Here is a 27,982-nt window from a genome sequence, read left to right as displayed (position 1 = left end):
TCTGTGTATGTGTGAGAGAGGAAGGGAGGAGGGCCCCTGAAAGACAGCGTGGCTGCAGTGCCGGGGAGCAAGACAACTTGTCCAGTCAACCAGCACTTCAGCCGCTCATATAACATCCTCAGCTTGAGCTCTACTGACTGGACATGTTGGACATGGAGCTGCACGCCGTACATCCCGCAACACGAGAGGATTTATAGTCGGTGTGTGGTAACGGTTTGCTGGCAAAGAGGCTGACGGGCGACAGATAACATCCTGCTTTGGGGACTGCTCTGCTCTGTTGGATAGATGGAAGGCTAGCCAGGGTCAGACCAGCATCTTCAAACACTTCACTACGTTGACGCTAACTCAACAGGGTAAGTTACCATTCAAAATTAGCCACATTCCTACCTTTGAATATACTAAAGGCTTGTGTTTAATCTTGGGAATATGGATAACGTTACCTACCAGGGGAACATAGCTAGCTAGGCTCAGCGTTAGCCGTTAGCTAGTGAACAAGAGCGCTAGCTATAACCATTTCCAAAACTGGTGGGCATTAACTTAGTCGAAAGATATGTGGTAACGTTAAGCCGACATTGATAGAGTGGTTGTAAACTAATTGTCTTTGTATATATAACGTCACTAACGTTATATTTGTATCATTATGCTATATCGAGAGCTTACAGTGTTGTGCAGCTGTCATTCCCTAACACCCAACGTTAGCTAACCTGCTGCTAGCCAGTGTGAATCTGCTATAGATGCAGAATGTGTGTGATGGTGTTTTTGTTTTCATTTTCTCTCTGCCCAACACATATTTCTGTGACAGCGTGAAGATGGATCGAAACATGAAGGGTGGAACTTTCCCATCATCAAAATAGGAGGGCGTGTCTCTTAGGTATGCTTCACTCATTCCTGTCTGTTGAGAGTCCAGCAAAAGGATTTTATATCGAATGTTACATTTCTTTCTGAAAGCAAAGCTAACGTTAATGTAATGGCCAAAATAAAAAATGTAAATCGAGTGTTTTCCTTAACTCACTTAGTTGTGTAATATGGTGCAACTGGCCAAACTGTGGAAACCCATTTCCGCCAATGTGATGGAAAAAAGATCCTGCAAGTCAATATAATGACAAACTTTTCAAAATAATGTATCTCATAAAAAACTTCTTTCATAATAACAACTTAGCATCCCCTAATGACTTAGTATCTCAAAATAATGACACACTATTTCAAAATATTGAGTTAATATCTCAAAATGATGAGAAGAAATACTATCTCATTATTTCAAGATACTAAGTCATTGTTTTGTCTTTCATTATAATGACTTACAGGATCTTTTATTTGCATCACATTGGCAGAAATGGGCTTCCATATAAACCTCTACAACACATATTATGTGTTGTAGAAGACTAAACATATTGATCTTGCCAACCTGCCACTGTTAGCTCACACAACTTCTTTTTTAGTTGTGTTTCAGTATTCAAAGCAAGCTTGTGTCTAGGCCAATGTTTCCCCATTCCACACATCCTGTGTTGTGAGGAAGCTTCCTCTTTTGTCCTAAAGTGCTTAGCTGCATCCTGATCAGTGTATCAGATCGCAGAAATGCTCAGTGGGTGGTTTGTTTTAATTCAGGGATTTCCGCTTTAGCTTGTTTTTGTACATATTCAATGCTGCTCTTCTTTGTAAATAAAGTTTGCTGTTCTTCTTTATGGTCAACTATCACTGTCATGCATATTTGTGTCAGTCACAAGTTCACAACTCTAAATTTTAACTGGGTTGACAATTTTTACTGTCAGTTGGAATATCAATGTTTCAGTTTCAGAGAGTGCTATCCACTTTATTTATTTTTAACTCCATTGCTCCTTTTTTTTGCTACCACCTTTTTTATTTTATTTAAACAAACAGATAAGCAAACGTGCAGAACATTGGTCTAAGTACACTACACATACCAAAGAAGACACATTGCACCTTTTCCACAATCCTTCTTGCGATCAAATGTTTCACACCAAAACAAAGAGAGGAAATACGGGAAGGAGGGAAACACAACAAAAACACAAACGGCAAGAACGATGTCTGCAGCTCACAGACACAGACAAAAACACAAACAAACAAGAGGCATTGACAGGGAGACCGGCACAAGACCAAAGGGACCAAATACACACGCAGATAGAAGCAAGAAGGCTGAATCGCAAGTCTACAGCAAGGATTTCAAGGATTCAGCAATGTTGAGCCGAGTGTCCAAAGTTTTTCCTGGCGCTCCATTTATGCGAGCCGTGAAGAGCTCCACATATATGACATCCAAAAAAGAAAGAGGCCATGTACGAATAGACATGTCATGAGGTGGTTTCCGACGGGTTGCAATCATTCTCTTGGCCACTGTAAGTCCAGCAAAACAGAACGTTTTTGAGTTTTAGAGAGCTGAAGGGCTGACAGATAATTCAGACACAAAACATTGACAGTAACAGGTAAAGTTTTATTAATCAGAGCAGATATTTTGGATGCAATATTGTTCCAGAACTGACCGACAGGAAAGCGATCCCAGATCATGTGAAGATATGTACCTTGAGCTTCTGGTGGGTAGAAAGTGCATTAAGGGCATTTAAATATTTTCATTTGATGCATTTTTTCCATGTGAGATATGTCCTATGAATGAAATTGTAGTGATCTGATGCTGATGGTCTGGACTGCGTGACACTTCTGGGATGTTAAACCCTACATCATGCCAGTTTAAGATCAGTACTCAGGCCTGGGCAATCTCTTACCCAGATCCTCACAATAGGAAGGCCAAAGCAGCCAGATATTACTAAGAACTGATAAAGCCTTGATACCATACCATAGGTTCTTGACTTCATAGTAAATAACTTCCTGATAAGTTGGATGGGCAGAGACCTCTGCCAGGGGACACTGTATGCCTTGAGTGCTGTTCTTAATTGAAAGTAAAAGAAAAAAGAGGAATGTGGTAGATTGAGTGTGTTTTGTAAGTCAAAAAAAGGTAACAAGTAAGCAGAATAGTGTGGTATTGCTCTTAATAAAACCTTTTATCACGTCCCACAATATCCTTGGGGTTTTTACAGAGCCAACATTGTCTGCAAATATCTGGAATTCTGCTATAAACTGAGTGATGTAAGTTTCATTTTTCAGTTTAGAAGTTTTATATTGCCATCTAACAGCATGTTGAGACAGACAGTCTAGGGTGGTGACGCACTTGCAAGGCATTTATATTAATATAGCACATTTCAACAACAGTGCAATTCAAAGTGCTTTACATAAACCTTTACAAAAGCAGTTAGAATTGTATTAGAAATTTAAAAAATAGATACATTACAGCAATATAAGTCACAGTGCAGTACAATAAATTAAAAAAGGCAATGTCAAAAAGATAGGTCTTCAAGGTTCAAGGTTCAAGAGTCTTTATTATCCCCAAGGGGCAATTTGTTGTGCAGCAGCATGTAACACACAGGTTATACAAAACAACAGCCATACATCTAAAAATAAAATACAAAGACAACAAAAACAAAGACCACACCTCACATTGACTTGTTGAAAAAGCCTATAGCAGCTGGGACAAAAGAGTTTTTATGTCTGTTTGTCCTACATTTAGGCAGACTGAATCTCCGGCCAGACGGCAACAAGATGAAACAGCTGTTCAGGGGGTGACTCGGGTCGGCTAGGACTGACTGGGCCTTCTTGAGGGACCTTGTCTCATAGACAGATCAGCCTTGATTTTAAGGAGAATTGCGGTTGATTCCAACACATAGCTCTGTTTTAAAGTTTTAAACATGTTAAAAATTTGCCCTGTCTAAGCCTGTTGGGTTCTAACTCTTCCAGGCGGATAACCCCGTGTAAGCTGCACTGATTGGTTTCATTTTTCTCTCTACTGACAGCACTCCACATTTACACACAACACAGCTACGTGTTGGAATTGACCGGAATTCTCCTTTTAAAAGAGCTAAGAGTTGTTGCGGACCTACAGTTATCTGCAAGTTTGTTCCAGATATGTGGAGCATTAAACCTGAACGCTGTTTCCCCTTTTTGGTTCATATTCTGGGGACAGAAAGCAAGCAGACCTGTCCCAGATGATTCACCTTCTTGGTGTTAGTGACGAGTTGAGCAGCGGCGTTTTGAATCAGCTGCAACAGTCTGATTGATTGAAGTCTTTTAACCCTTGATATATTTTTAAGGTGATAATAGGCATACTTTGTTATTGTCTTAATGTGGCTGTTAAAATTCAGATTTGAGTCCATAATTATACCAAGATTTCTGTCTTTGTCTGTCTTTGTCTTAATCGTTCCTCTTTGGCTCCAAAAATAATCCCCTCAGTTTTTTCTTCATTTAATTTAAGAAAATTCTGGCACATCAAGTCGTTTGTTCAATGCACCTACCCAGTTTTTGTATTGACTGTAGTTCCGAGGCAACAAGGTTATGTAAATTTGTGTGTCGTCCGCATAACTATGATAATTTATGTTGTTGTTTTCCATAATGAGAGCCAGTGGAAGGGTGTAGATATTAAACAGAAGATGGCCTTGTGGTAGCATAGCCAGAAGGCTAACACTCAAGGTAGGTTTGTGATCAAGATTGGACACGGGGCAGCAAAAGAGGAGCCGCAGCCCACAGTTGCCTGGTTGCAACAGCACCTGGTTCTACACTTAGGGCCTTTTCACACCGACAGCCTTTAATCCGGTTGAATCAAACCAGGGTTTGTTTGCCCTGCTGGTGCAGTTTGTTTGGGCGAGTGAGAACGCAGCAATTGTACTCTGGTACGCACCAAAAGTGGACCCAACAAGTGTACTGAGACCTGTTTTAAGAGGTGGTCTTGGTACGCTTTCAATCGAACTCTGGAGCGGTTCGTTTGTGGTGAGCTGATGTATGCTGTAGTCAGGTATGTTTAGCAATCTGCGATGCAGCAAACTTTAGCAGCTTAAAGTGTTTCTTTAAAAGAAATAGACTGCGGTCAAGCTTTCTGCCTGTCACTCGGATCTCAGTTGTCTAACTAGCTGGCGCTAAAATTAGAGACAGAGCAGAGCTTAGTCTCGGTGACCAGTGAGCAGATGCAGTAATGTCTCTTGCCAAACAATATCTGATAATTTTATTGAAATGAGCTGGTTTGACCAAAAGACCAGAACACATGACCTTCCTGTATTTATTTTCTTGTTCTCGTCCCCAGCCTTATCCGACCAATAAGAGGGCTGGACATTCTTGCCTGATTTGTAATGACGCAATTTGGTATGCTTGGGCAAATTGCTCCAAGTTTACTAACTCACCAACTGATTTGGGCCAAAGCAAACAAACTACAGGTGTGAAAGCGCCCTAAATAGACTTCAGAATAAAGGCATTTCTCATCAACAAAAACACCAAACAAAAAGCACAAAATAGCAAGCACATTGGAAAGGAAACTCTAACTTAGTAGTGGCCTAATTAACCTATGGAGTGTAGGCAATATTAAACAGGACATATATGCCATTCAAAAACATGTAATCTGTAATCATATCTGATAACAATGCAATAAAACTAGGTCACATTAAGAGATTAAGACAAGAGAGTCCATGTTCATCAGGCAATTGTTTTAATCCTGATCTAGCCGCCATCTCTGTGGAGCCACCATGTGACTCTACCAACTCCGTTGCTCCTTGTACGTCATGTAGATATACATCCATTCTTGCCCTGGATGCTTAACCCGGTCAGTTTTGTATTTGCAACAGCGCAAGCAGAGCCGTACAGGCACCCTTTTCCTGAGCAGAATCCACCACCTGATAATCAGATAATTTCATTTTGGTGCCGCTTTTCAAGTAGATCAAGGAAATATGCAGAATTAAAAGTTTTTATTTCTGTAGGTCAACTTTTAAGACAGTTGTTAAAGCTGTGTCTTTCTCATCTATGCTTGTGGCTATTTTTGTGACCATTCTTCTGGCTCTGGCACAGGAAGGGGATCTTAATCATGCCTACAAACAAATGATTGGCTTGGTTGCTTTTCCAACCAGGGAAACAGCTGTTAGTGATCACAACACCAGACCTATTTGAATTACTGGTAAATGGAATCAATGGTTGTTGATTCAGAAGCTAATGTGCTCCAAGTCAGCAATGAGATTTACTGGCATGTCGTAGAGATGCCCTATGGTGTCCTCACTGTTAGTCAAAACCAAGCAAAACATTTCTAAAGTCTGGTGCAGGAGGGCATCTTGCCGGTTGCCTTTACTACTGCATCTGATCTGGGAGCCAGAGGCAATGTTGGGTGCGTTGACTTCTGTTAGATTGAGATGGGGAATATCAAAGTACTGTTAGTGTTGTAAAATGTAACACAATATCAAGTCGGTTTTTGATTATAACTTTGACAAATAAGTGTTTTTAGGTGATATAATGACCTTATGACTTATTTGAGTGCTATAGCTGTGTGAAATGAAAAGTAAAGGCTTCTATCTCCTTGATAATTGTATCCTTTTGCTATTTGCTAATGCTTTTTTTCTCAGAGAAAATATGCACCTCCCCTTGTTGAAAAGATGAGAAACAATATTGTTTGAACACAATAACATGTGGTGTATATCTTTGGTATAGTTTGCCTTTGTGCAGTCCTATACAGTAGAACATTTTTCTCATAATGTTGCAACACAAATATTGTCAATGTGCAAAAACACCAAGACAGTACATGACAGTACAATGGTGTTATGATGGGTGTTTGTCTTCTAGTTTATTAGTACTGGCTATTTTTTTTTTGTTCTATACTATTCTCAACGTATGTTGTTGTATTTAAGATTAAAAGGTAATATAGTCTAGGCTGCTAATGGAATCAAGACAATCACTTTCACCATAATGAATGAGATATGTATATTGGCAGGATGAATGATGATGATAATATCTGTTTTCTTCTCATCCTGCCTTTCCGAGAGTTGTTTATTTTCATAAATTGGCTGAAGGTTAAATTAAGGCATGTTGTAATTTTCTAAGAGCCCAAACACATAATTTCTCATCACTATGTCACAATCTTTTACAGTTGAGTCACTGTGTTGTTTTTGTGTTTGTGAGTGTTGGACATTAGTCTGTCTAAAATACTTGTACAACCACAGGAGTTTAAAGTTAAGTTTTAAGCCAGTACAAACACAGTCCTGTACTTTGTGACATTTCATAAATCTTTTATGTTTGCTTACTATAAATGTCAAACTAATGACATTGAATGAAAGATTTATGTTTCAAAAAACATAATTGCCATAAGGTAGGGCACATCACAATTCACATTGGACCGGTCATTTATTTAATATCAATATCCAAAGATGGGGAAATAGTTCATAGTATTGTCTGCTGTAAAAGCTGCATGAGTCGTCTTCTTTGAATGAGAGCCCTTAGCTAGGGTGATCTCCCATTACTACAAAGGTTGTCCTCCATAAATTAAACTTTTATGCTTTGTAGTTAAAGATCTGTTTTGGTTACCTGAAGACCCTTCTCTCCTCCGGTTAAGGTCTCTTTTGTAAGTGCAGTCTGTTGGTAAGATACACTTGAGTTACATAAAGTAGTAAACTATGCCAGTTTTACATACGCCATGGAGGCTCTGCAGTCAGTCACTGCACTTGTTTTAGTCTTGGCACTGTGTGGCTGACTGAACACGCTTGTTCTTTGACTCAGTGAGCACAGCTGAGACAAAGCGAGAAGGCAGGACTGCAGATTCACTGAGCAGTACTGGCAACGGTCTTTAACTGGGAGCAGCTCGTGTTTTTGAAATTAAGTTGCCAAATCTAGAAAATGGTTGTTAAATCAGCAAAATTGTGTGCCATTAAATTTTTTATTGTTTTAAAGAATAGTTTGACAGAGTTTTTTTTGGTTACTAGGCACATTAAGAGTTGCTTAGTTGGCAACACTGTGGAGTGCTTTCAAGTTCACCCTTTTGGGGTCACCTTGAAAGTGTGGCGCATGAACCTTTTGAACAATGTGTGTTATTTGGTCAGCTGTGCTTCTGACTAAGTTGCTTTACAAACAGAATCATCAAGTAAACAGTATTTACCAAATATACTGCACCTATAAACAGTTTTTTTTTTTACATTAAGTATCACCACTGGGGCTTTAAACAGGGCTTTTAGCCCATGCCTTACACTATGAGGGGCAGAACTTGCTAAAAAGTGTTGTTATCTTTCAGGTTGTGCTCTGCAGCTTAACTCTGTGACCGAGCTGGGAGACAGAGGACCATGCCTCCAAGACCGTCCTCAGGGGAGCTATGGGGCATCCACTTGATGCCTCCCAGGTATGCACACTGGATTATATTGTGGATACATGTGCATGTTGTATTTTTATTGCGTACTGTACACATGCCTCAACAAGCCTGTTAGTTTCATGTTACTGCAAATATAAAAGTCTTCAAAGTTCACATGCCTATGCATTTATTACATTACTTAGTATTCAGTTATTGTTAGAATGTTATTTTGTTTATACAGTATATTCCTTATTGGAAACTCTTATGAGTGTGAAATGCCCTAAGAGGACATGGTAAATTACAATAAATAATTTACTATTATTTACTAAATAATGAAGTTAATCGAAATATTATAATAATGCTGAGTGTGTCTGCAGGATCCTGGTTGACTGCTTGCTGCCCAATGGGATGATTCTGACCCTGGAGTGTCTCCGTGAGGCCACGCTCATCACCATCAAACATGAGCTGTTCAAGGAGGCCCGGAAATATCCCCTCCATCACCTCCTACAGGAGGAGACGTCCTACATCTTTGTCAGTGTTACACAGGTAAGAACTCTCAGTCTCTATTTGAATATCTGGTAAGCAGAGGTGTCCATCTAAATTAATTAGTTGGAAGTTTGATGGAACAACCCCAGAACGTGGTAGTAAAAAGAAATTGGTCCCTGGAACTGTTGCCACATCACAAAAGTTGTTCACATCTTGCTGTCTTCTCTACAAACCTGAGCACATCTTACCCCTAGAAAATGCTTTTCTGTGTCTAAAAACACACCATTGCACTTTTCCAAAACATTCACCTGCAGGAAGGCCGTCCAATCTTAATTCACCATTGGTTTTCATAAAAAAAGAAAATGGAACTGTTTCAACACAGTCTGTTTTTTTCCCCTGCCTGCAGGAAGCCGAGCGGGAGGAGTTCTATGACGAGACCCGGAGGCTGTGTGACCTCCGGCTCTTCCAGCCCTTCCTTAAGGTCATTGAACCAGTTGGCAACAGAGAGGAAAAGATCCTGAACAGAGAGATTGGTAGGAGACCTCTCCTATGATAGCACTGGTTTGGTTGGAGTCGGGGTTCTTTTTTTTATTACTTTTAAAATAAAAGTGAATAAAAAATATAGTTTGGAACATTACTAATTTAAAAGAGGTTTTCAGTTTAAAAAAGAACTACTTTGCTTCATTTGGCTTATTTTGCTACTTAGCAACACATTTAGTAGTTTTTAAGAAAATAATTGTTTAATTTGACTTTATAGTTAATCTAAATAATATTTTTTATACTAAATGGGAAAGACAAAATATGCAATAAAGTTTCTGTAACTCTGTTTAGCTTAAGTAAAGCTGAGTAGGATATTTAGTGGTTTTATTTACAGGTTAAGTTGGGAATGAAAAAGTCTATCTGAGCCATGTTCTTTGGCTAATTTTGAGCTTAATGTAATTAGCCGAACTGATACACTGAAGCTACTAACATTTGTTGTGTTTTATTGTTTTGTATGTTTTAGGAAGCCACAGTAGACAAAGGAGGAAAACATAATGTTATTGTATCTCTAAACAGACCAACCTAGCCCCAAAACACTGACTCTACTTTCTGTTCTTTCAGGGTTTGCTATTGGTATGCCTGTGTGTGAGTTTGATCTTGTGAAGGACCCTGAGGTTCAGGACTTCAGGAGAAACATCCTAAATGTTTGCAAAGACTCTGTGGAGCTGAGAGACGCCAGCGGGCCCCACAGTAGAGCTCTGTATGTTTACCCACCAAATGTAGAATCCACACAGGAACTTCCCAAACACATCTATAGCAAACTGGACAAAGGTAGGAAACAGCTTTGGACTTTTTTCTCTGTGCACAATTTTACTGGTTTCAAATGAGAAATTGAAAATTATTATTATTATTTTGAGAAAATAAAACACAAAGAAGGTACGCAAAGACAACAGGACAACAGGGAGCAAGAAGTTAATATTTCACATAATCGCTACTAACCAGCCTTACCAATGGTTAGGAACTACAGTAATGAGCAGGGCATTCAGTGAATTGATTGAGGTGCTCCTGCTCAAAATAATACCCTCAGCTTCAGAATAATTGAGGGTGGGTGGTTATTGTTATTCTGGGTTGCTGCATGAGGAACATTTTATTTATTGATTATTTTTCTGAGCTTTCTTTTTTGTCCGTTTCTTTTTGTAGGTCAGATTATTGTCGTGATTTGGGTGATTGTTTCTCCAAACAACGACAAACAAAAGTATACATTAAAAATCAACCACGACTGTGTGCCTGAACAGGTGGGGTGAATATGATCTAAAATAAATAGACAGTGAATCAATTCAATTCATTGTAAGGGAAATCAAAGGGTGTCTAATGTAGGCTGTCTGCATGTATCTTGTCCTAAAGGTGATTGCAGAGGCCATTCGTAAGAAGACACGCAGCATGCTGCTTTCCCCAGAGCAGCTAAAGATGTGTGTTCAGGAATATCAGGGTAAATACATCCTCAAAGTATGTGGCTGTGATGAGTATCTGCTGGAAAAGTACCCCATCAGCCAGTATAAGGTAAGAGACATATGGGAAAAATATATTTTATTAAATAAAACATTCAATTTGTGATAATTTAGACCTTTAAGTTACATTAAAAACTTGAAAAATAATTTTTACAGGAAGTAAATATTTTATTTATTATTTCATTGCCAAGTGCCAACATTTCTGCCTTGCATGAATGAAGAGTTTGAACAACTTAGTTTATTGGCTCAAAGAGTAAAAATAGCAGGCATACTGTAGTTGGGGGCGGTCTGCACAGAAACCCATCAAACTGTGTTCTAAGACTTTTTGGTAAATCTGTATCAGGGTATAACCAAAGCCTGTTCTATTTCAGATCCTTTATTTCTTGTAACCATTGTGGATTTGTCAAAACAACATTGCCTTTCATCAGAACAGTGAAACCATTTCCTCTTGCATGTATGTGATGTGAGCCCAGGCTCAGAGTCTGGAAAAAATCCATGTGAGCCAGATTTCATTTTATTTATTTTTTTATTCATCTCAAACAATTAACATTGTTGCAAGACAAAACAAAAAAAATTAAAACCACAAAATAAATACAAACAATCGGAATTAAACAAAAAAAAACAAGCAGGCGGGAGCGAGTTGCTTATTTGGTCCTGTCCCCACAGATCAGAGTAGAAGATGCACAAAGTGTCACTGTTTCCTCTGCATTCACTCAGCAGCTGCTGGAAAAGGACCAATTGATATCACTGGTTACACTTACGCACAATGTAACTTTAGCAGCTCTGTGTACTTTCATTCTAACAGTCCTAACTGCGTCATTCCCTCTCTCTGTCTCTCTCCCTCTAGTATATCCGTAGTTGCATCATGCTGGGCAGGCTGCCTAACCTGATGTTAATGGCTAAGGACAGCCTATATACTCAGTTGCCTACAGATAACTTTGTCATGCCATCATACTCTCGACGTATCTCTACGGCAACATCCTATATGAATGGCGAGGCAGCTGCCAAGTCACTGTGGACCATCAACGGAACCCTGCGAATACGAATCCTGTGTGCCACCTATGTTAACGTCAATATACGGGACATAGACAAGGTGGGGACACATAGTGCTTACAGGAATATGCCAGTGTCTGTCTTGATCAGTCAAATTAAAACACATCCTTGACTCTAATGCTCTACTCTTACATGGATGGTAGGAGAAGACAATAATTGGCCAAAGTGAGCCAAATGAATTTTCAGTTACACAAAAAATTTTGAATGGTGTTTATTGTATTTTTTGCTCATTAGTAAATGAAGATACGTTTTTGGTCAAAATCAGTGGGCTGTTATTTCAGTTGTGCAAAGTACCCCCTCTTCCAAATCCCTCATATCCTGTGGAAACAAACATTCTTTGTCCAAGTTTCTTGTGAACAGAGACCTTTAGGAAAGGAAAGTAGTTCTAGCTTGTGTTGATGTGCTGTCATGAATCATTTTAATCATGTAAATGTAATGTGTTTACAAAACTGCCAGGCTGCATGCCACTTAAGTGAAATGATCATTTTACATGACAGCTGTTGCATGCTATTAGTGAGATACGTTGTCCAACAGGCGCATCTCTTAGAAATATTATAGTGAAGAAGATATATCACATCTTTTTTATTAATGTTTTTTTCTTGCATTTTTCTTCTCTTGTATAATTATAGATATATGTGAGAACAGGCATTTACCATGGAGGTGAACAGATGTGTGACAATGTCAACACGCAGAGGGTACCCTGCTCTAACCCCAGGTAATTGCCAACCCTTTATTACAATACCTTTTAATTCACTGCAGCATTCCTTAAATGTGGGAGTCTTCAACTACTGTATAACAATAACTTTATTTGTGAAGAGAGTTTCTTAATACAGGTGCTTAAATAAACAATGTGAGAGATGTTTTACAGTAGAAGGTAAAACCAGGAAACGTTACATGAAATAAAATGCGACAAATTAATGATGGTACCCGATAATTGAAATAATTACTACTTTAAATCACTTTCTCTTTATTTTAGTGAGAGTGCATTAGACAATTTATACTTCTAATTTACTGTAAGTAGTCAAAGGCAGGAGGGGTAACGTTTAGTGCTGGCTAGTAACACTAAACTTCTGTATTACATTACTGGTCAACCAAAGTCTGGTCCACTGTTATACCTCTGGAGAGGTAAAAGGAATACCGCTGTACTTTATAGGACTGTTTAAATATCTTTTTTACAATAATTTAGGCACTAAGGTATTTTTTGCTATGTGTCCCTGTCTACATTTTGTTGCTGAAAGTATTAGCTCAACTCAGCCTTGTGTAATAGCGTAGGATAGTGTAAGGTCTCCCAGCATTTCAGTTTTCTATTATTGGAAACACTTTGGTGCACCACAGAGAATTGAGTGGTACAGCTCTTTTTAGGTCCTGTTCTTGGGGTTTGTTGCCTACCCTTTAGGCCTATTTTTTGAGATTGTTTCTTGATCTTTTAGTTGACCAAAGATTTTTAAATTATCTCTGTATCTCTATCATTCTTTGTCTACAGGTGGAATGAGTGGCTCACCTATGATATGTACATCCCAGACATACCCCGTGCCGCCAGACTCTGCCTCTCCATCTGCTCTGTCAAGGGGCGGAAGGGAGCCAAGGAGGTAGGATAGAAAGCAAGATGGAAATTACTCCGCAGTGCAACTTAATTTTACAGGAGAGTGGACATACAAACTCAGGAAGTGTCTTACTAGGCTATTTGGATACAACCATTTCTTTTTTTAACAGTTAGGAATGATTATGGAAAAGTAAAAACTACCGTTTGATTGAGGGGAAAAAGCAACAGTACAACAGTTGTACAACATATTTGTGTACACGGTGAAATTTGCATTTTGTGATTTGTAAAGCACAAAAACATCTATAACTGGTCAAACTATATAAGAGCTTATGTTAGCCAAAGGACAATTATTCCTGATCATACAAATACCAATAGTAGTAGCCTTTTTACAGATAAGCAGAAGGCAGATGACCTCCATGTGTCTAAATCTTTTATTTAGCACTCACATGCTAACCCATCCTAGAGGGACCTTTTGAATGTGTGTAGCATGTGCTGGTATTGGATAAACCTACCCTACTATGCGTCAGTCTGTTTGAGTATATGTGTCCATGGAGAATGGGAGCTGTGGTATCGTCTTTGGCTCTGTTTAATTACTAATCGGCCATGGGCACCGTGGTGGCAAAAAACATCAACACAACAGAAACACAATCAGCAGAAAGGACTTTTCCATTCATGTTATACTATGCTTCACTTGTGCACGTTGATGGCATGTTCTGAATGGGGCTAACTGTTCTCTATCAAAGTATTTGAATTACAGACTTAGACAACAGAAAAATTGAATATTTTGATAATCCAAAACCAAATTAGGGCAGAGAAGTTAGCAGATTAACACATTTAATTTAAAACCTAAAAAAACTACTGCTTTCTTGATATCATTTGTGTAGCATTAAAGTAATTTAGTAATTCTTGATACATCAAATTTACAATAAAGAGAATGACTGTCTGTGTTCTGCATTGGGTCTGATACTTGTAACAGACACCTACACAAATAGTTCTTTTTTTCTCTCTCTGGTGGAAAAGCTGAAAGAGGTGTGTGTGTGTGTAGTGTGTATCAATGAATGCCAGACATGGATATTGTAACAGACACCTGAGGTGAGCCCTATCATGCACTGCACAGTGCTAGACTGAGGTCAGGTTAGAGGATGCTCTTTCAAGCCCTACCTAAATGAAAGATAAACACTTCTCTACAGCAGCCCTTTGTTCCAGCACTTACTATAAATAGGTGCATTTTGACTGGCTGTCTGCAGGTAACTCTATCTGCCTCAGCATGTTTGTCGTTGTCACCAGGTGTCATCGCTGCCCCTTAGTTTAGACTCACTCTGACGTTTATCTTAAACATTTCCTCAGCCTTTGTGAATACTTAGACGGTAGCTGTGGTAGGAGTACTGCAGTTTAAAGAATTTTTGATTTTTTTTTATATCTAAAGATAAAACAATGGTACATCTTGCCAAGACATTTTTACCATCCATGTACCATAATCAATTATCTTCTAGTCAACCACTTATAGAGAGGTCCAATTCAGACTAATTGAACATCCTGCCAGACTGTGCTGTCATATACAGTACCAGAAGACAGCTGGCCACATTTCATGGATTTCAGGATGAATGAGCGTAGGCATGACATTCTAGTTATTACTGTAACTGTGCTGCGTCCTAAACCTTAAAAGCCTTTGAAATAAATCAAAATAAATTAGCACTTGTTCAAATTTAACAACATCAATGTAACACACTGAAACCTTGGAAGGCCCTCTAAAATCTTTGCTGCAAACCAACACATTGTTGGCAAATAAACAGCATTCACCAGCATTCATCTTTTCTAACTGATTTTATTTTTAATAAGTAAGTGTAGTCAATCATGTATTTGAGAAATACTTAAGCGTATTTAATGTGTCCTTAGCATAAGGAAAGCTTAATTTAATTATATATTTTCACACAGCAAGTGCCAGAATATGTTGATGTTAAAGCCTCTTTGATTCAAAATGATTCACCATCTGTGTTTGTGTCTGTTTTTCCCCATAAGCTTCTCACATTGGAAATTAATACATATCAGTAATACTACTCTCTCTCCCTTTACTATAGGAGCACTGTCCACTAGCCTGGGGTAATATCAACTTGTTTGACTACACACACACTCTGGTGGCCAACAAGATGGCTCTGAACCTCTGGCCTGTCCCTCACGGCCTTGAAGACCTCCTCAACCCCATAGGAGTTACTGGATCCAACCCAAATAAGGTATTCAAATTCAGCATCTTGCCATAAAAAAGTACAATGTTTTACATATTCTTTTGCACTGTACATGCATTGTTTCATATGGGGACTGTGCCAGAAATGTGGCATAAGGAAGTTACAGGTTTCCATATTAAATTGAAATGTTTTGTGAGATAATTTACACAATGTGATGATATTATTATCTTTGTTGTCTAGGAAACCCCATGTCTGGAGCTGGAGTTTGACCACTTTAGTAGTTCTGTCAAATACCCAGATATGAATGCAATAGAGGAGCATGCAAACTGGACCATCTCGAGGGAATTGGGGTTTAACTACAACCTCTCTGGACAGGTAATAACCTGCTTACTGGCCACTAACCAGTGGACTGGAAAGGTGGAACAACACAGCGGTTTGTTTTATGTTTTGAAACTTAAACATAGGTAAATAAATGTCTGTTAAAGTGACATCTCAAAGACCAGTATGGAGCTTGTAGGTTTGAGGTTGCATGAGCAAAAGAGGTCTGGGCTATACAGAGCCCCAGGAGGAGCACACAGGAGTTGGAGGGGTGTGCACTTTTCAACAATCAAATTAATTAAACGCTATTGTACTGATGATGACAGACATGTAAATGTGAAATCACAATAAAAACAAAATATAGTAGTTGCAGCATCAAGATATCGTAGTTTCAGCATTAAGAAACCGATTAAGATACATCGTTACCTTCATATTTTCATTGAGAAAAGCACAAATAATTTAGCAAGTAACAACTGAAATACGAACTTAAAAAAAACATAATATTTATAGCATGTACTGAGAGCATCAGGTAAGTTATTAATGAAGGTGTTTGAATTTCACCAGTAATTAGACCCTATGTAGCGGTACATTGATTAATGAGGCCCTAATGTCTAGTGTGGTTGTATTTTTGTTTAAGGCATTATATGCCGTGACACAATCTGCTAAATTAGTGGTGATGGCAGTGTGTTGGTAATGTAAACAGATATGTGTGCTGTAGAAGACACAAAATGTAATGGTAGTTGTGGTATTGAAACTTGTATTAAATGTGAGTGTCTAAGATGAGCAGTGTTACCTAGTGAAAGAATTGTTATTAAACATTATTGACAGCACTGACAGACAACAGTTGCTGGTACAGCTCCGGGTTTTACAGAGCTGTACCAATTAATTGGTTAACTGTTTGGTTAGATGTCAGTGAATGTTATAGCCCTTTTCAGTTTTTTATTGAAACTTGATATGATGCAATTTATATTAATTTAGGTCAATAATAGATCTGATAAAAGTGGTTAATTTTCAGCCCAGCAATGAACTATAAAAACTCATTGTTGACTTAGACATTGTTAACTCATCTTGTCAGATATTTAGATGAATTTATGGCAGGGGAACCATGACTTGGTTGTATTACTTTGCCATGTGAGATGATGTGGTAAGTTATTCATGATGTGTGTGTGTCAAATGTTAGGAGTGCCCAGCTCAATACATGGTGTGATGATGATATTACCTGGCTTGCTTCTGAAAAGAAAATAATTTAATATTATCTTACGCTTAATTGATTAAAAATTACACTAGATTTATACATTTAGAAATCAGACAGTATTAAGATTATAAGAAGTAGGAACAGGCAAATATAACCTTTCTACAGATGTTGTGCTCTTGGCAAAGTAATGACCAAAAGAAAGAAGCTCAAATTCAGGACAAGGACATTCTCAGGGTTGTTAATAGCCTGAACCTTAAGTCGAATGTACACAGCATCTGGCTCCATCACAGTTTCAATGTCCTCTGGAAACGTTTCAGAAGTGGAGCATTCTGCAGCCACAAGTTAATTATGGCGGTGTTAGTAATGTCCTCATACAGTGTTTATTGGGTTATTTTCTTTATGTTGTGTTTCAGAGCAACCGGTCAGCCAGAGATCACGCCCTCACAGAGAACGACACTGAGCAGATGAGACAGCTGAGTAACAGAGACCCTCTTTCAGAAATCACTGAGCAGGAGAAAGACTTCCTCTGGAGACACAGGTAATCTCCCAACCAGCAGATATAACACTAGACTACTCTACTATATAGCATTTAAAGTTTTACTTTATGTTGAACCATAGAATGGCATGGATTTCACAGGTCTGACTTGTACGTAGTCGTTTGTAAAACCAGATTTAACACAGGCTTATTCTTGTAGGTTAATGGCTGAAAATGTTTTTCTTTTCTTTTTATTTGTTACTCTCAAACATTTATTTTGTTTAAAAAACAAAAATACTCTTCTTGAATAACTGTAACCAAAATCTGCATGCTAAATACTGGAAACACGTTTTGTTTTAACCTTGTATGCAGGATGTAGATATGTAAAAACCACAGATTCAGGCTGAAACTGCAAATCAACACACAGTAGTTATCCGGTGTCTTTTTCTCTACCAGGCACTACTGCATGAACATTCCTGAAATCCTTCCCAAGATCCTTCTCGCTGTCAAGTGGAACTCCAGAGATGAAGTAGCACAGGTACTGCCATGCCATTTCATACCTGCTAGTTATATAAAACTCATTCATACTTGATCTGTGGCTGATAAATGAGAAGATGACAAATGGAAATAGTAAAGACTTGGTTTGTAAGTGTCAAATGCAAAGCATGTTGTAGTAAAGATTTATTCCATCTATTTCACGTTTGATCACTAACAATTTGTTAGGAAATGACTCTTTTTTTGTTGTCAATCTTCCGTAAAAATACTTCAGTACTCCAACGCACGTACACGCTGTGAATAGTGTATAATGAGTATTAATTCATATTTGTATGTTTCCCAGATGTATTGTCTGTTAAAGGATTGGCCGTCAACGCGTCCTGAGCAGGCCATGGAGCTTTTGGACTGTAACTATCCAGATCCCATGGTCAGACACTTTGCTGTACGCTGCCTTGACAAATACCTTACTGATGACAAACTGTCCCAATACCTTATCCAGCTCGTACAGGTAGGTCTAGCCAAGAGTCTGGGCTATTGAAATCAAGGAACTGTTTGAAGAACAAATAGGGTAAAAAGGAAGACATTGAGGAATAAAGAGCACTATGACTCAAGTGAACTGTGAAGTACTTTTCTCTGGCCTGCGTGTCATTTGCAGCAAAAGTTAAATCTGTGTGAAAGCAGCTGTTCTTTTGTGTTGAAAACTTTCTGGTCTGCCTTAGTTTGTATTAATTTGTATGTATTTTGTATTGGGTTTATTTATATAAATGACTAATCTAATCTGAACCTTTTCTATTTATTCTTTCCTTTCAATCTTCCTCTCTCTCCTCCTGTTTTAGGTATTAAAATATGAGCAGTATCTTGACAATCCCCTGGCCCGTTTCCTCCTCAAAAAGGCCCTGACCAATCAAAGGATAGGTCATTTCTTCTTCTGGCATCTCAAGTGAGTCACCTTTCAGATTGCTTTTTCTCCATGTTTATGTACATTCCTTTCTTTGTGACTTTTTAAAAGCTAGAAACTCATCTTTGTGGCTTCCTCACAGGTCAGAAATGCACAATAAAACCGTGAGCCAGAGGTTTGGGCTTCTGTTAGAGGCTTACTGCCGGGCATGTGGCATGTACCTCAAACACCTGAGCAGGCAGGTAGAGGCCATGGAGAAGCTGATTAACCTCACTGACATCCTAAAACAGGAGAAGAAGGATGAGACGCAGAAGGTAAGGAGAGCCCATACAGATATAAACACTTGTACCACATAAATAAATAATGTTTAGAAGATTTCTCTGTGGATGTATGTGCACACATTTTATATGCAAATGCATGTATGTGTGTCTTGTGGAGGTCCAGATGCGGTTTCTTGTGGACCAGATGAAGAGACCAGACTACATGGATGCTCTGCAGAATTACACCTCTCCTCTCAACCCTGCACATCAATTGGGAAACCTTAGGTTCGAAGTGTGTTTTGTGGTGTGTGTGTGTGTGTGTGTGTGTGTGTGTGTGTGTGTGTGTGTGTGTGTGTGTGTGTGTGTGTGTGTGTGTGTGTGTGTGTGTGTGTGTGAGTGAAAATAATGTAAATTAATATCTTGAATTAATTTGTGCACAGGTTAGATGAATGCAGGATCATGTCATCAGCAAAGAGGCCGCTGTGGCTCAACTGGGAGAATCCTGACATCATGTCGGAGCTGCTCTTTCAGAACAATGAGATCATCTTTAAAAATGGAGATGGTAACACACGCACACACAAACAAATGTCATAGCATTAAACACAAATCTGTTATTACTAAATAAATTCTTATACTTGCTTGCACTACTATTCTTGCCAAATATCAAGCCTAAATGCTAAGGATTTTGAGAAGCTTCTATCTTAAGGATATGGTACTGTTAGTGCCAATGAGTCTCAAAACATGACTACATTTGCCATAAACCTGTAAAACTGGTTAAAAGATTTGGGCGACATAGACTTTAACATATTTGCATATTGCGGGATCCCATCACACAACACAAAATTCCATCTTGTCATATTTTCACAAGTGATCCGGCTCAACGGATGTACGTACTTGGCAGGGATGAAATCTGACATCTGGCGTATGTCACACGCAGGCTGTCCGTGCCCTTCTGCTATCTCCACTCTCTATTTTGCAAGTGAAACTTTGCTGCACCATCTGACGCGTGAGGATAACCACCATATGCCATTGAGTGAAACTTTAAAAACTTAGCTTGGTTTGCTCAGGAAGACCAGGTTCCTCCTCCTGGTTTGTGCTATAAAACATATGCAACATATTTCAAGACCCAATCCTAAATGTTGTCACAAGTTGTAAAGTGCTATTTACAGAATGCAGAGCTCATTGGTAATGGTTGTCATAATCATGTTGTGAATGTGTATAATCTGTCTGGATCAGGATGTTAATAACAGTAACTGCCTTTATTGTGTGGGTTTGTGTTGTAGACTTGCGGCAGGATATGCTGACGTTGCAAATTATTAAAATCATGGAGAATATTTGGCAGAATCAGGGACTGGACCTACGGTACTTCTCTCTCTCATATTATCTCAATCTAGATATTCTCTTTTTCTCTGTATCTCTCTGCTTCAATTTCTTAATTCTCTAACTTTTCCCTGCCTCAGTGCTGATGGGGCTGAAGAGAATCTGTTTTGTGTGTCTTCAGGATGCTTCCTTACGGCTGTTTGTCTTTAGGAGACTGTGTGGGTCTCATTGAGGTGGTTCGCAGCTCCCATACCATCATGCAGATTCAGTGTAAAGGAGGCTTGAAAGGAGCCCTGCAGTTCAACTCAAACACTCTGCATCAGTGGCTCAGGGACAAGAACAAGGGCGAGATGTGAGTTCTTCTCTCCTGATATTATTTATTTTTACAGCATCTTCGCATCATTAAACAGTGTTGATGATTAAAGTACAAAATTAGTGGGAGCCTAAAAGTAATGTTTCAAGGGAAATCTGCTATCGTGTAGAGTTATAGCCTATTTGCTTTTAAACATTTTCTCATTTTTAATGTGTGTGTGCGCGTGTGTGCGTGTGTGCGCGTGTGCAGGTATGACATGGCTGTGGATCTGTTTACAAGGTCCTGTGCTGGCTACTGTGTAGCTACATTTATCCTTGGGATAGGAGACAGACACAACAGCAACATTATGGTCAAAGATGATGGACAGGTAACTTGTATAGGCCTACAGATCATACATGGCACACAATTATGGTCAAGGGTGGACAGGTTACGATTATCACACATGCTATATATAAACAATTCGAGATGTGATTGACATTTAACCACATACATGCAGAGTTTACACATAATGACTAACCTGCACAATGTTTCGATTCTAGTGGGATCTCAGTGAGATTTAAATGGTATCTGATTACTTAACTTTAAAAGCTTCTCCATCTAGCCTGCTTCACTTGGATTATCTTCTTAATTTAAATTTATGTATTAGGGATATGTGATTTTCCAGTACATATTTGAGAAAATTAATAAATTTAATCCAAAACTCATTTTTGTAAAATAACTTCTAATTGGTCGATGGCTTGTGTTTTCTTATTTATATACAGTATATAGATTTTACTTTAGAGGAGGCTTACTTGTTAGAGTTACTAAACTCAAACTTCCTGCTGTCTTCTTTGTTCTGCCCCCCTTCCAGTTGTTTCATATAGATTTTGGCCATTTCCTGGATCATAAGAAGAAGAAATTTGGCTACAAGAGAGAGCGAGTGCCCTTTGTACTGACACAAGACTTCCTCATCGTGATCAGCAAGGGATCCCAGGAGTGTGCTAAGACCAAAGAGTTTGAAAGGTACTGCAGCATCTTACCTCTTCTTTTCTTTCATCTTATTTTTTATCTGCTACCTGCAACTAATATCAGTCAGTCTGTTGGCTAGTCGACCCCCAAAACTTATTGTCCTATTGTGAGGTACTGCCACAACAATATTTGAATATATTGGAATGGAGGTTTGAATTCATATTTTTACTTCAAAGCAGCACAGTGCATTTTTGTTGCTTCACTTCCCTCTTAGTTTGGTTAGTAAGAAACATAGAGATTTGCAAGCATCCGTCCTGTCTAGCAAGCCGGTCTGAGGCCTGTTTTACAAAATTTGCAACATTCAATTTCTCTCGCTTTAATTTGGACACGCGTTTGTAATCAAAACAAACCCAATACCTGCAACCCATGCATGAGCCCTGTAGGACTAGGTTGTTTGTGAGCGACAATCGTTTGTGAAATGGCTTGCTGTCACCTTTTGCAGAAATGGTCACGGCCCTTAAATCTTCTTCAGAAATCAAACACATGCTCACCTGCCTTTGGGTGGGTGTCATTGCTTGACTCTGAGCTTCATTCTTTTTTTTTTTTTCTCTTGTTGATGCTGCTGTGATTTCCCTGCACTGCAGCCACTAAACAAACTATATACATTTTTTTACTTTTTGTTTGTCTCTGTCACATTTCCTTTTCCATCTCCCTCCAGGTTCCAGGAGATGTGTTATAAAGCTTACCTGGCCATCCGGCAGCATGCTAACCTCTTCATCAACCTGTTCTCCATGATGCTGGGCTCTGGCATGCCTGAGTTGCAGTCATTTGATGACATTGCCTATATTAGGAAGACGCTGGCCCTGGAGAAAAGCGAACAGGTAATAAGACTTTTGTCCGTGCTCCTATCCATTTTATTCTTTATTTGGGGTCTTTAAATTGTCTCACGTCTTACATTTGGCCTTCTAAAACCTCTCTTGGATTGTTGCATGTACTCATATATATATTTTATTTTTTTCTGATTTGTGCAGGAGGCGTTGGACTACTTTATGAAACAGATGAATGATGCTCACCATGGAGGATGGACCACCAAGATGGACTGGATATTCCACACCATTAGACAGCATGCACTAAACTGATCTCCTGCACACAAACAAAAAACACCAGTCCCATCATGGATTTACAGCCGACTGATGATGGAAGTATGCAGCTTAATTTTAATTTTATTTTTTTAAACACCAGTGCCATTTTGATTTATCTAAACAGGGTTCCTGTTTTTTTTGCATTTTCTTGCCATAATCACCTGCCCTTTTCCGTAGTCTTGATTTCCTAACTCTTCCCTCTACTTGTTCTGTTATCTACAAGAGAGCGTTGTCCTTGCGTCCTAGTGAAGATGTACCCTACCTGGCCGATGCTCGTCTCCTTGGCTGTTATGCTTCATCAGTGAATTTCCCCAATGGGAACACATTGGGTAATGAAAGATAATTGTACCTCTTACCTTGCTGCACTTGTTGGAAATACACATTGGACAACTTAAAGAAGATGTACCTGCCAATCTTTAAAAGTAGCCACAAAGTAAGTTCAGCTTGCTGCTCTCCTGCTGTATTACTTCTGAACTGTGGCTCCAACCCAGGAAGGAGGTGCTTTGGAACCTTTAAAAAAAAAAAAAAAATTCTTATCTTATCACTTGCTGAGAAGATAGCAGGCACAAGGAACTGTCTGAATATCTTACGTACAAAGTGGCACTGAAATTTGTTGCCCAGTGCAGGATTACTGAAGTATGGGAGCTTCTATGATGAATACCACTGCACAGACTTCCACCATTTATGTGGTGGAGTTGCCCTTCCTAGCTGATTTGGTGTCAGCTTTCCCACCTTTTAACCCTTTGTGAGTTTATTTGAAAAGCTCAAAAACTGCAGAGGAGTCTTTGGGTTGTTTTGCACAACTCTACAGTCTCCAACAATTATAAAGCACTCCACCCTTGGGAACATTTGTTGGTGGTGCAGCTTTAGACTTTTGCATAAACTTCAGGGTGATGATGCCTCTCCATCTAAAAAAGCACTTAGAAGTACTGGAATAATATACAGATTTATTATGACTTTTTGAATTTATTTATGTATCTAGTTTCTTTCAGTTTCGACACAGGCAAAACTCAGCTCTCCAGAAACTCCCAATTGTTTGTGTAAATACATTTAGAGTTTTTTGTATTTGTGTTCATCTTTTTGCTTTCTCCATCTGTCTACCATGAGTGCAACAGCTTTCCCCTTTTTTCCCAAGGGTTTTGCTCATATTTGTGAATTAAGACTGCTGATGCCTTTTTTTTGCCTCCATCACTCAAAGTTAAATATCTCATTTGAAATTGTCAGGAGCACCCAATTTGTGTTATTGTGGCTAGTTTGCAACCCCTTGGAATTTGTAAAAATGTACTTGTTTGGGGATGCAAATTGGTAAAAATGAAAGTGCCAATCTCACATTTTATGAATAATGGAACCTATTTTAAGCCTCTTTGTTGGCAAGCAGAAGTCCAGGGGAATGTCACGTCTTCCTGTTGATAAAATGCCTTGGCGTCACAGCACAACACTCCACAACACTGCTCAGCCACACAAACTGCCTAAATAAGTTGTTTTACCTTGACAGCACTATTAACATGAAAAGCTAGATTTGACCTTCGTTGTTTTTTTATTATTATTTATTTATAACAATGTGAGGTTGTTGGTCTTTAGCATATCATTAGAGCAGTAGAATGTATTTGCCGACTCATGGACAAAGTGCATTTTAACTTTTCTTTATCACACATCTGGTGGATATAACACCTTTCACAGAGTTCCAGCGTTCCAACCAATAACCGACAAGAAGGATTTGAGGGTTGGGCTTGTGGTTGGGGGGTTAGTGCACGAAAGGGAGGGAGAGGGGACCTAGCCTCGTTTTTGAAAATACTTTAAACGTCAACTTGAAGTACCGTCACCCAACGTCTCTTAGAGCACTTTTTAATACGCCTATGAGTCATCAAATTGATGAGTCATCAATTATTACAGGTATGTTACAGAAAGAGAAAAGGAAATATAAAATACTTTAAATCAACCATCATTTAAATTAACACAAACAATTAACACGGGTGCAGGATTACAGCTTGACAATGCATTTTTGTTTTGTCGTGTCTTTAAAACAGACCATAGTCGCCTTGAATTTTGAGATAGATAACTTTTTCAAAAGATATTGTTACAAAAAGGTGTTTTTTGAGAGGCAGAAAACTCAACAGATTTGTTGATTTAAAACTTCTCGTATGGTGTGCTTTGTTGAGAAGAGAATGTATTAATTAAAGATGGCTCAGAGCAGCCTCAAGAGCCCCCGACACCCTCGTAATGTACTTAGAAAAACATTTGGATGTGCTCATAACTAGATCACCATTTTACTTAGCTACAGCATGAAACTCAATCTGCCTGCGGAAAAGAATGTCAACACTTTGTCAGCTCAACTGTTAATTGTATTTAAAAGCTAAAGTGGTGGTCTGTTCTGGCGCACATCTGTGATGTCATATATCTTTGCAGCATTAATGGCTAGAATGTATTTCATTACTAACATGGACCATATGTGCACTCATCTTTTTATGTTTTCAAGCAGCATAACCAGTATATGTATGACACTTTACCTTTTAAAGAAGCATTAAGCAGTATGTATGTACAGTTACAATCAAATCTCTATGGCGGACTTCATGTGTGACAAACCTGTAGTGTTCTCTTTAATATCCTCTCCCATGTATCTTCCAAATTGATTGTGTGAGTGTGTTTGTGTACATTAATGGTATTTCTGTACTGGTTGCAGAGCTTCATTGGCAGGCCCCAATGAAAATCCACACTGTATGTATGTACATTTCCGTGTGTATGTGTGAAGACACTTAACTATTGAAGAGGTGGTCTTCCCCAAACTTTTTTTTTTTTCCCATACCTAAGGTGTAAATCTTTTACTTGAAACGTCACAAATCAGAACCACAGCTATATTTGTTGGTTTAAAGTTGAGATGGGGGAAAGTGCAGTGTCTATCTAGTACTGAATGTGAGAGTGTGTATGTATACATATTGTACTGTATGTAAGCACCTATGGTTGAAGAATTGTGTATAGGATTTTTGGTTGATACCTTTAAGTGTTTTTTATGCCATAGTCCTACATAACTGAAGACGCACCTACTTCTTGAACTTATGAAAGTACAAATTTATAAGATCAGGTGCTGTCAGAACTATGACAGAGTATCTTACAACATTTAAAAGATTTAATAATCTTGGATCTTCATCCTCAGTCTCAAATTTATAAGAAATATGTCCAGCATCTAATTCATAGTTCTCACATCTTCTCATATTATGTTTTTTTGCTTGAAAGTTCTCCTGCTCGCCAATTTTGGCACTGAATCGGTGCAAGAATTTAAACTGTTGCACTAGTTTATCTTTCTTTAAGTGAAAGCTTTGATGGCATCCGTGCTTTATCTATTTTCAGATTCAAAAAGCTCAAAAATGAAAACACAGGCCCAAAATTACAAATCTGATTGAATATAACCTAACAATCTGCAGGCAGTGGAGTATCACATAATGATACATAATTATTGTACCTGCTATTTTACTAAATAAGATGAAGTTAGAAATGGTTGATCATCTCATTTAAGCTCTTTACTCTACTTGTGCAGAGAAATACTGATCTGAGAAGTTTAACAGAGAGGAGGGAAATTCTATTTTCTTTTACCCTCTCTTCTGTGATTGCCCATGCTTATACAATCATCTATAATTCCAACACAAACAGTGGACATACACACCCAGAATATAAAATACCATTCAATGCAATATTGATGCAGTAAATACTACTTTTTTGAGGCCTATATTGTTTATTATGGCTTTCCGAGAAGTTGTTATTGTGTGTTAATGTTCCGGTTTGTCCTCCTGATGGACAGGCCCTACTGTCCCCATGTATATGTAGTGAATAGGTCTGTGTTTGTTTCTGAGGAGCAGTTAAAAACACTGTCAAATCCACAGTTGCGGACTATTTTTATTTGAACTCCAACAAGTCCTCCTACTATCTTATACGACCCACGTGAGCGATTCAGAAGATAACGCCCCTGGCGGCAACAGAAAAACGGACCCACAGGAGCATTTTCCGTCCAAATGTAAATGGTCGCAGTTTCAAACATGTCATTAACATTAAAATGGTTGCAATTTGGTTAGGTTCAGGCACCAAAAACTACTACGAACTACTTCTAAGTTTAGATAAACATTGTGTTTGGGGTTGAAATCAGTTGGTTGCGTTTATTCACTTCCAGTTACGCATGTGACATAGAACGTGATGTAGTTCTGGGTTAAAGTCCTGTGTTTGTTTGACCCGTTCACTACTCTAACTAACCTGCCGAGTTTGCCGCTCTCATACTTCGTCAGCATCATACTGCTTTAATCCCATCTTTACTACAGCCACTATAAACGTAAATATGAGTCATGGGTAATTTCTATTGAACAACTAATGGTGTTGTACAGTTTAGTCTGCTTTGCTCTAAACCCAGGACCTTCATTCAAAGAGCAAATATGACTAATCATTAAGATTATTGATCATTTGTGATCATTTATAGGCTTCTGAAGTCTAAATTCTCACTTCAAACAGAAGTTAACTAAATTCTCCGTGGATTAATGTTCTTTTTTTGTATGCAGTGTTCTAAACTACATTATAGGGTGTTGCTAATATATTTCTTCAACATACCATGCTGTCAGAACCTTAACCTATACTATGAATGAATGTACAACGAGCCAATGTGTTGTTTTTCACAGCCTAGCTGCATGGCATTGGGTAAAACTCAGTAATCTTCATGCTACATTATTTGTTTTTTTACTTTAGTCTTCTAAGCAGCCAGACATATGTTTATGAATGAATGCCTTAAGTTTGCTCCACGTAGGAACAGTTTCATCATCCTAACAATAACCTGCATTTTCTTTAATTTATAAATGTATGTTGTATTTCATTTTTGGCTCCCTGGTCACTGAGTAAAGATTTGTACCCTGACTGACTGACTGGTCATCTGAGTGTTCTGTAAAGAAGTACAAATAAATGTGTTAAACATTTACCCGGCGGTGTTTGCTCTCGCACTTTCCACTCTTGCAAACTGACAGTATAGCAGGCCTCTTTACGAAATCTTACTTTATTGAATAATGTCATGCAGCATTTTGTTAAGTTTAGTCCTCCATTTTAACCATAACAATTTCAATTATTGATTTAGTTTTATTGGCAATAAAACTAAATCAATAGTTAAATTTGTTTAATTACCATAATTACCATCATTCAGGGAATCTGAATGACTGAATATGATTGGTTTATTTCTTTTTAAAGAACAATTT

At 38.4% G+C, this 27,982-nt stretch overlaps 1 protein-coding gene across 2 annotated transcripts; it reads left to right on the top strand.

Annotated features, from left to right (window-relative positions):
* LOC116695417 (phosphatidylinositol 4,5-bisphosphate 3-kinase catalytic subunit alpha isoform) lies at positions 1-27,711 on the top strand. 2 transcript variants are annotated; one of them, XM_032525637.1, is made up of 26 exons: positions 1-353; positions 803-871; positions 8,093-8,197; positions 8,524-8,692; positions 9,039-9,165; positions 9,734-9,943; positions 10,313-10,407; positions 10,517-10,672; positions 11,468-11,713; positions 12,303-12,388; positions 13,157-13,262; positions 15,295-15,447; positions 15,640-15,774; positions 17,326-17,450; positions 17,844-17,925; positions 18,226-18,390; positions 18,719-18,822; positions 18,923-19,094; positions 19,219-19,325; positions 19,481-19,602; positions 20,324-20,402; positions 20,542-20,712; positions 20,923-21,040; positions 21,524-21,675; positions 22,340-22,502; positions 22,653-27,711. In XM_032525637.1, exons 3-26 carry the CDS (start codon positions 8,142-8,144, stop codon positions 22,758-22,760), a joined length of 3,207 nt encoding a protein of 1,068 aa, XP_032381528.1. In that variant the 5' UTR covers positions 1-353; positions 803-871; positions 8,093-8,141; the 3' UTR covers positions 22,761-27,711. The 2 variants fall into 2 exon arrangements, with proteins under 2 accessions (XP_032381528.1, XP_032381529.1); XM_032525638.1 differs by lacking the exon at positions 803-871.
* The last annotated feature ends 271 nt before the right edge of the window (positions 27,712-27,982 follow it).

Source organism: Etheostoma spectabile, chromosome 9, assembly GCF_008692095.1.
Source record: "Etheostoma spectabile isolate EspeVRDwgs_2016 chromosome 9, UIUC_Espe_1.0, whole genome shotgun sequence".
In the NCBI taxonomy this organism is placed as follows: Eukaryota; Metazoa; Chordata; class Actinopteri; order Perciformes; family Percidae; genus Etheostoma; species Etheostoma spectabile.
This window is presented reverse-complemented; position numbering and strand designations above follow the sequence as displayed.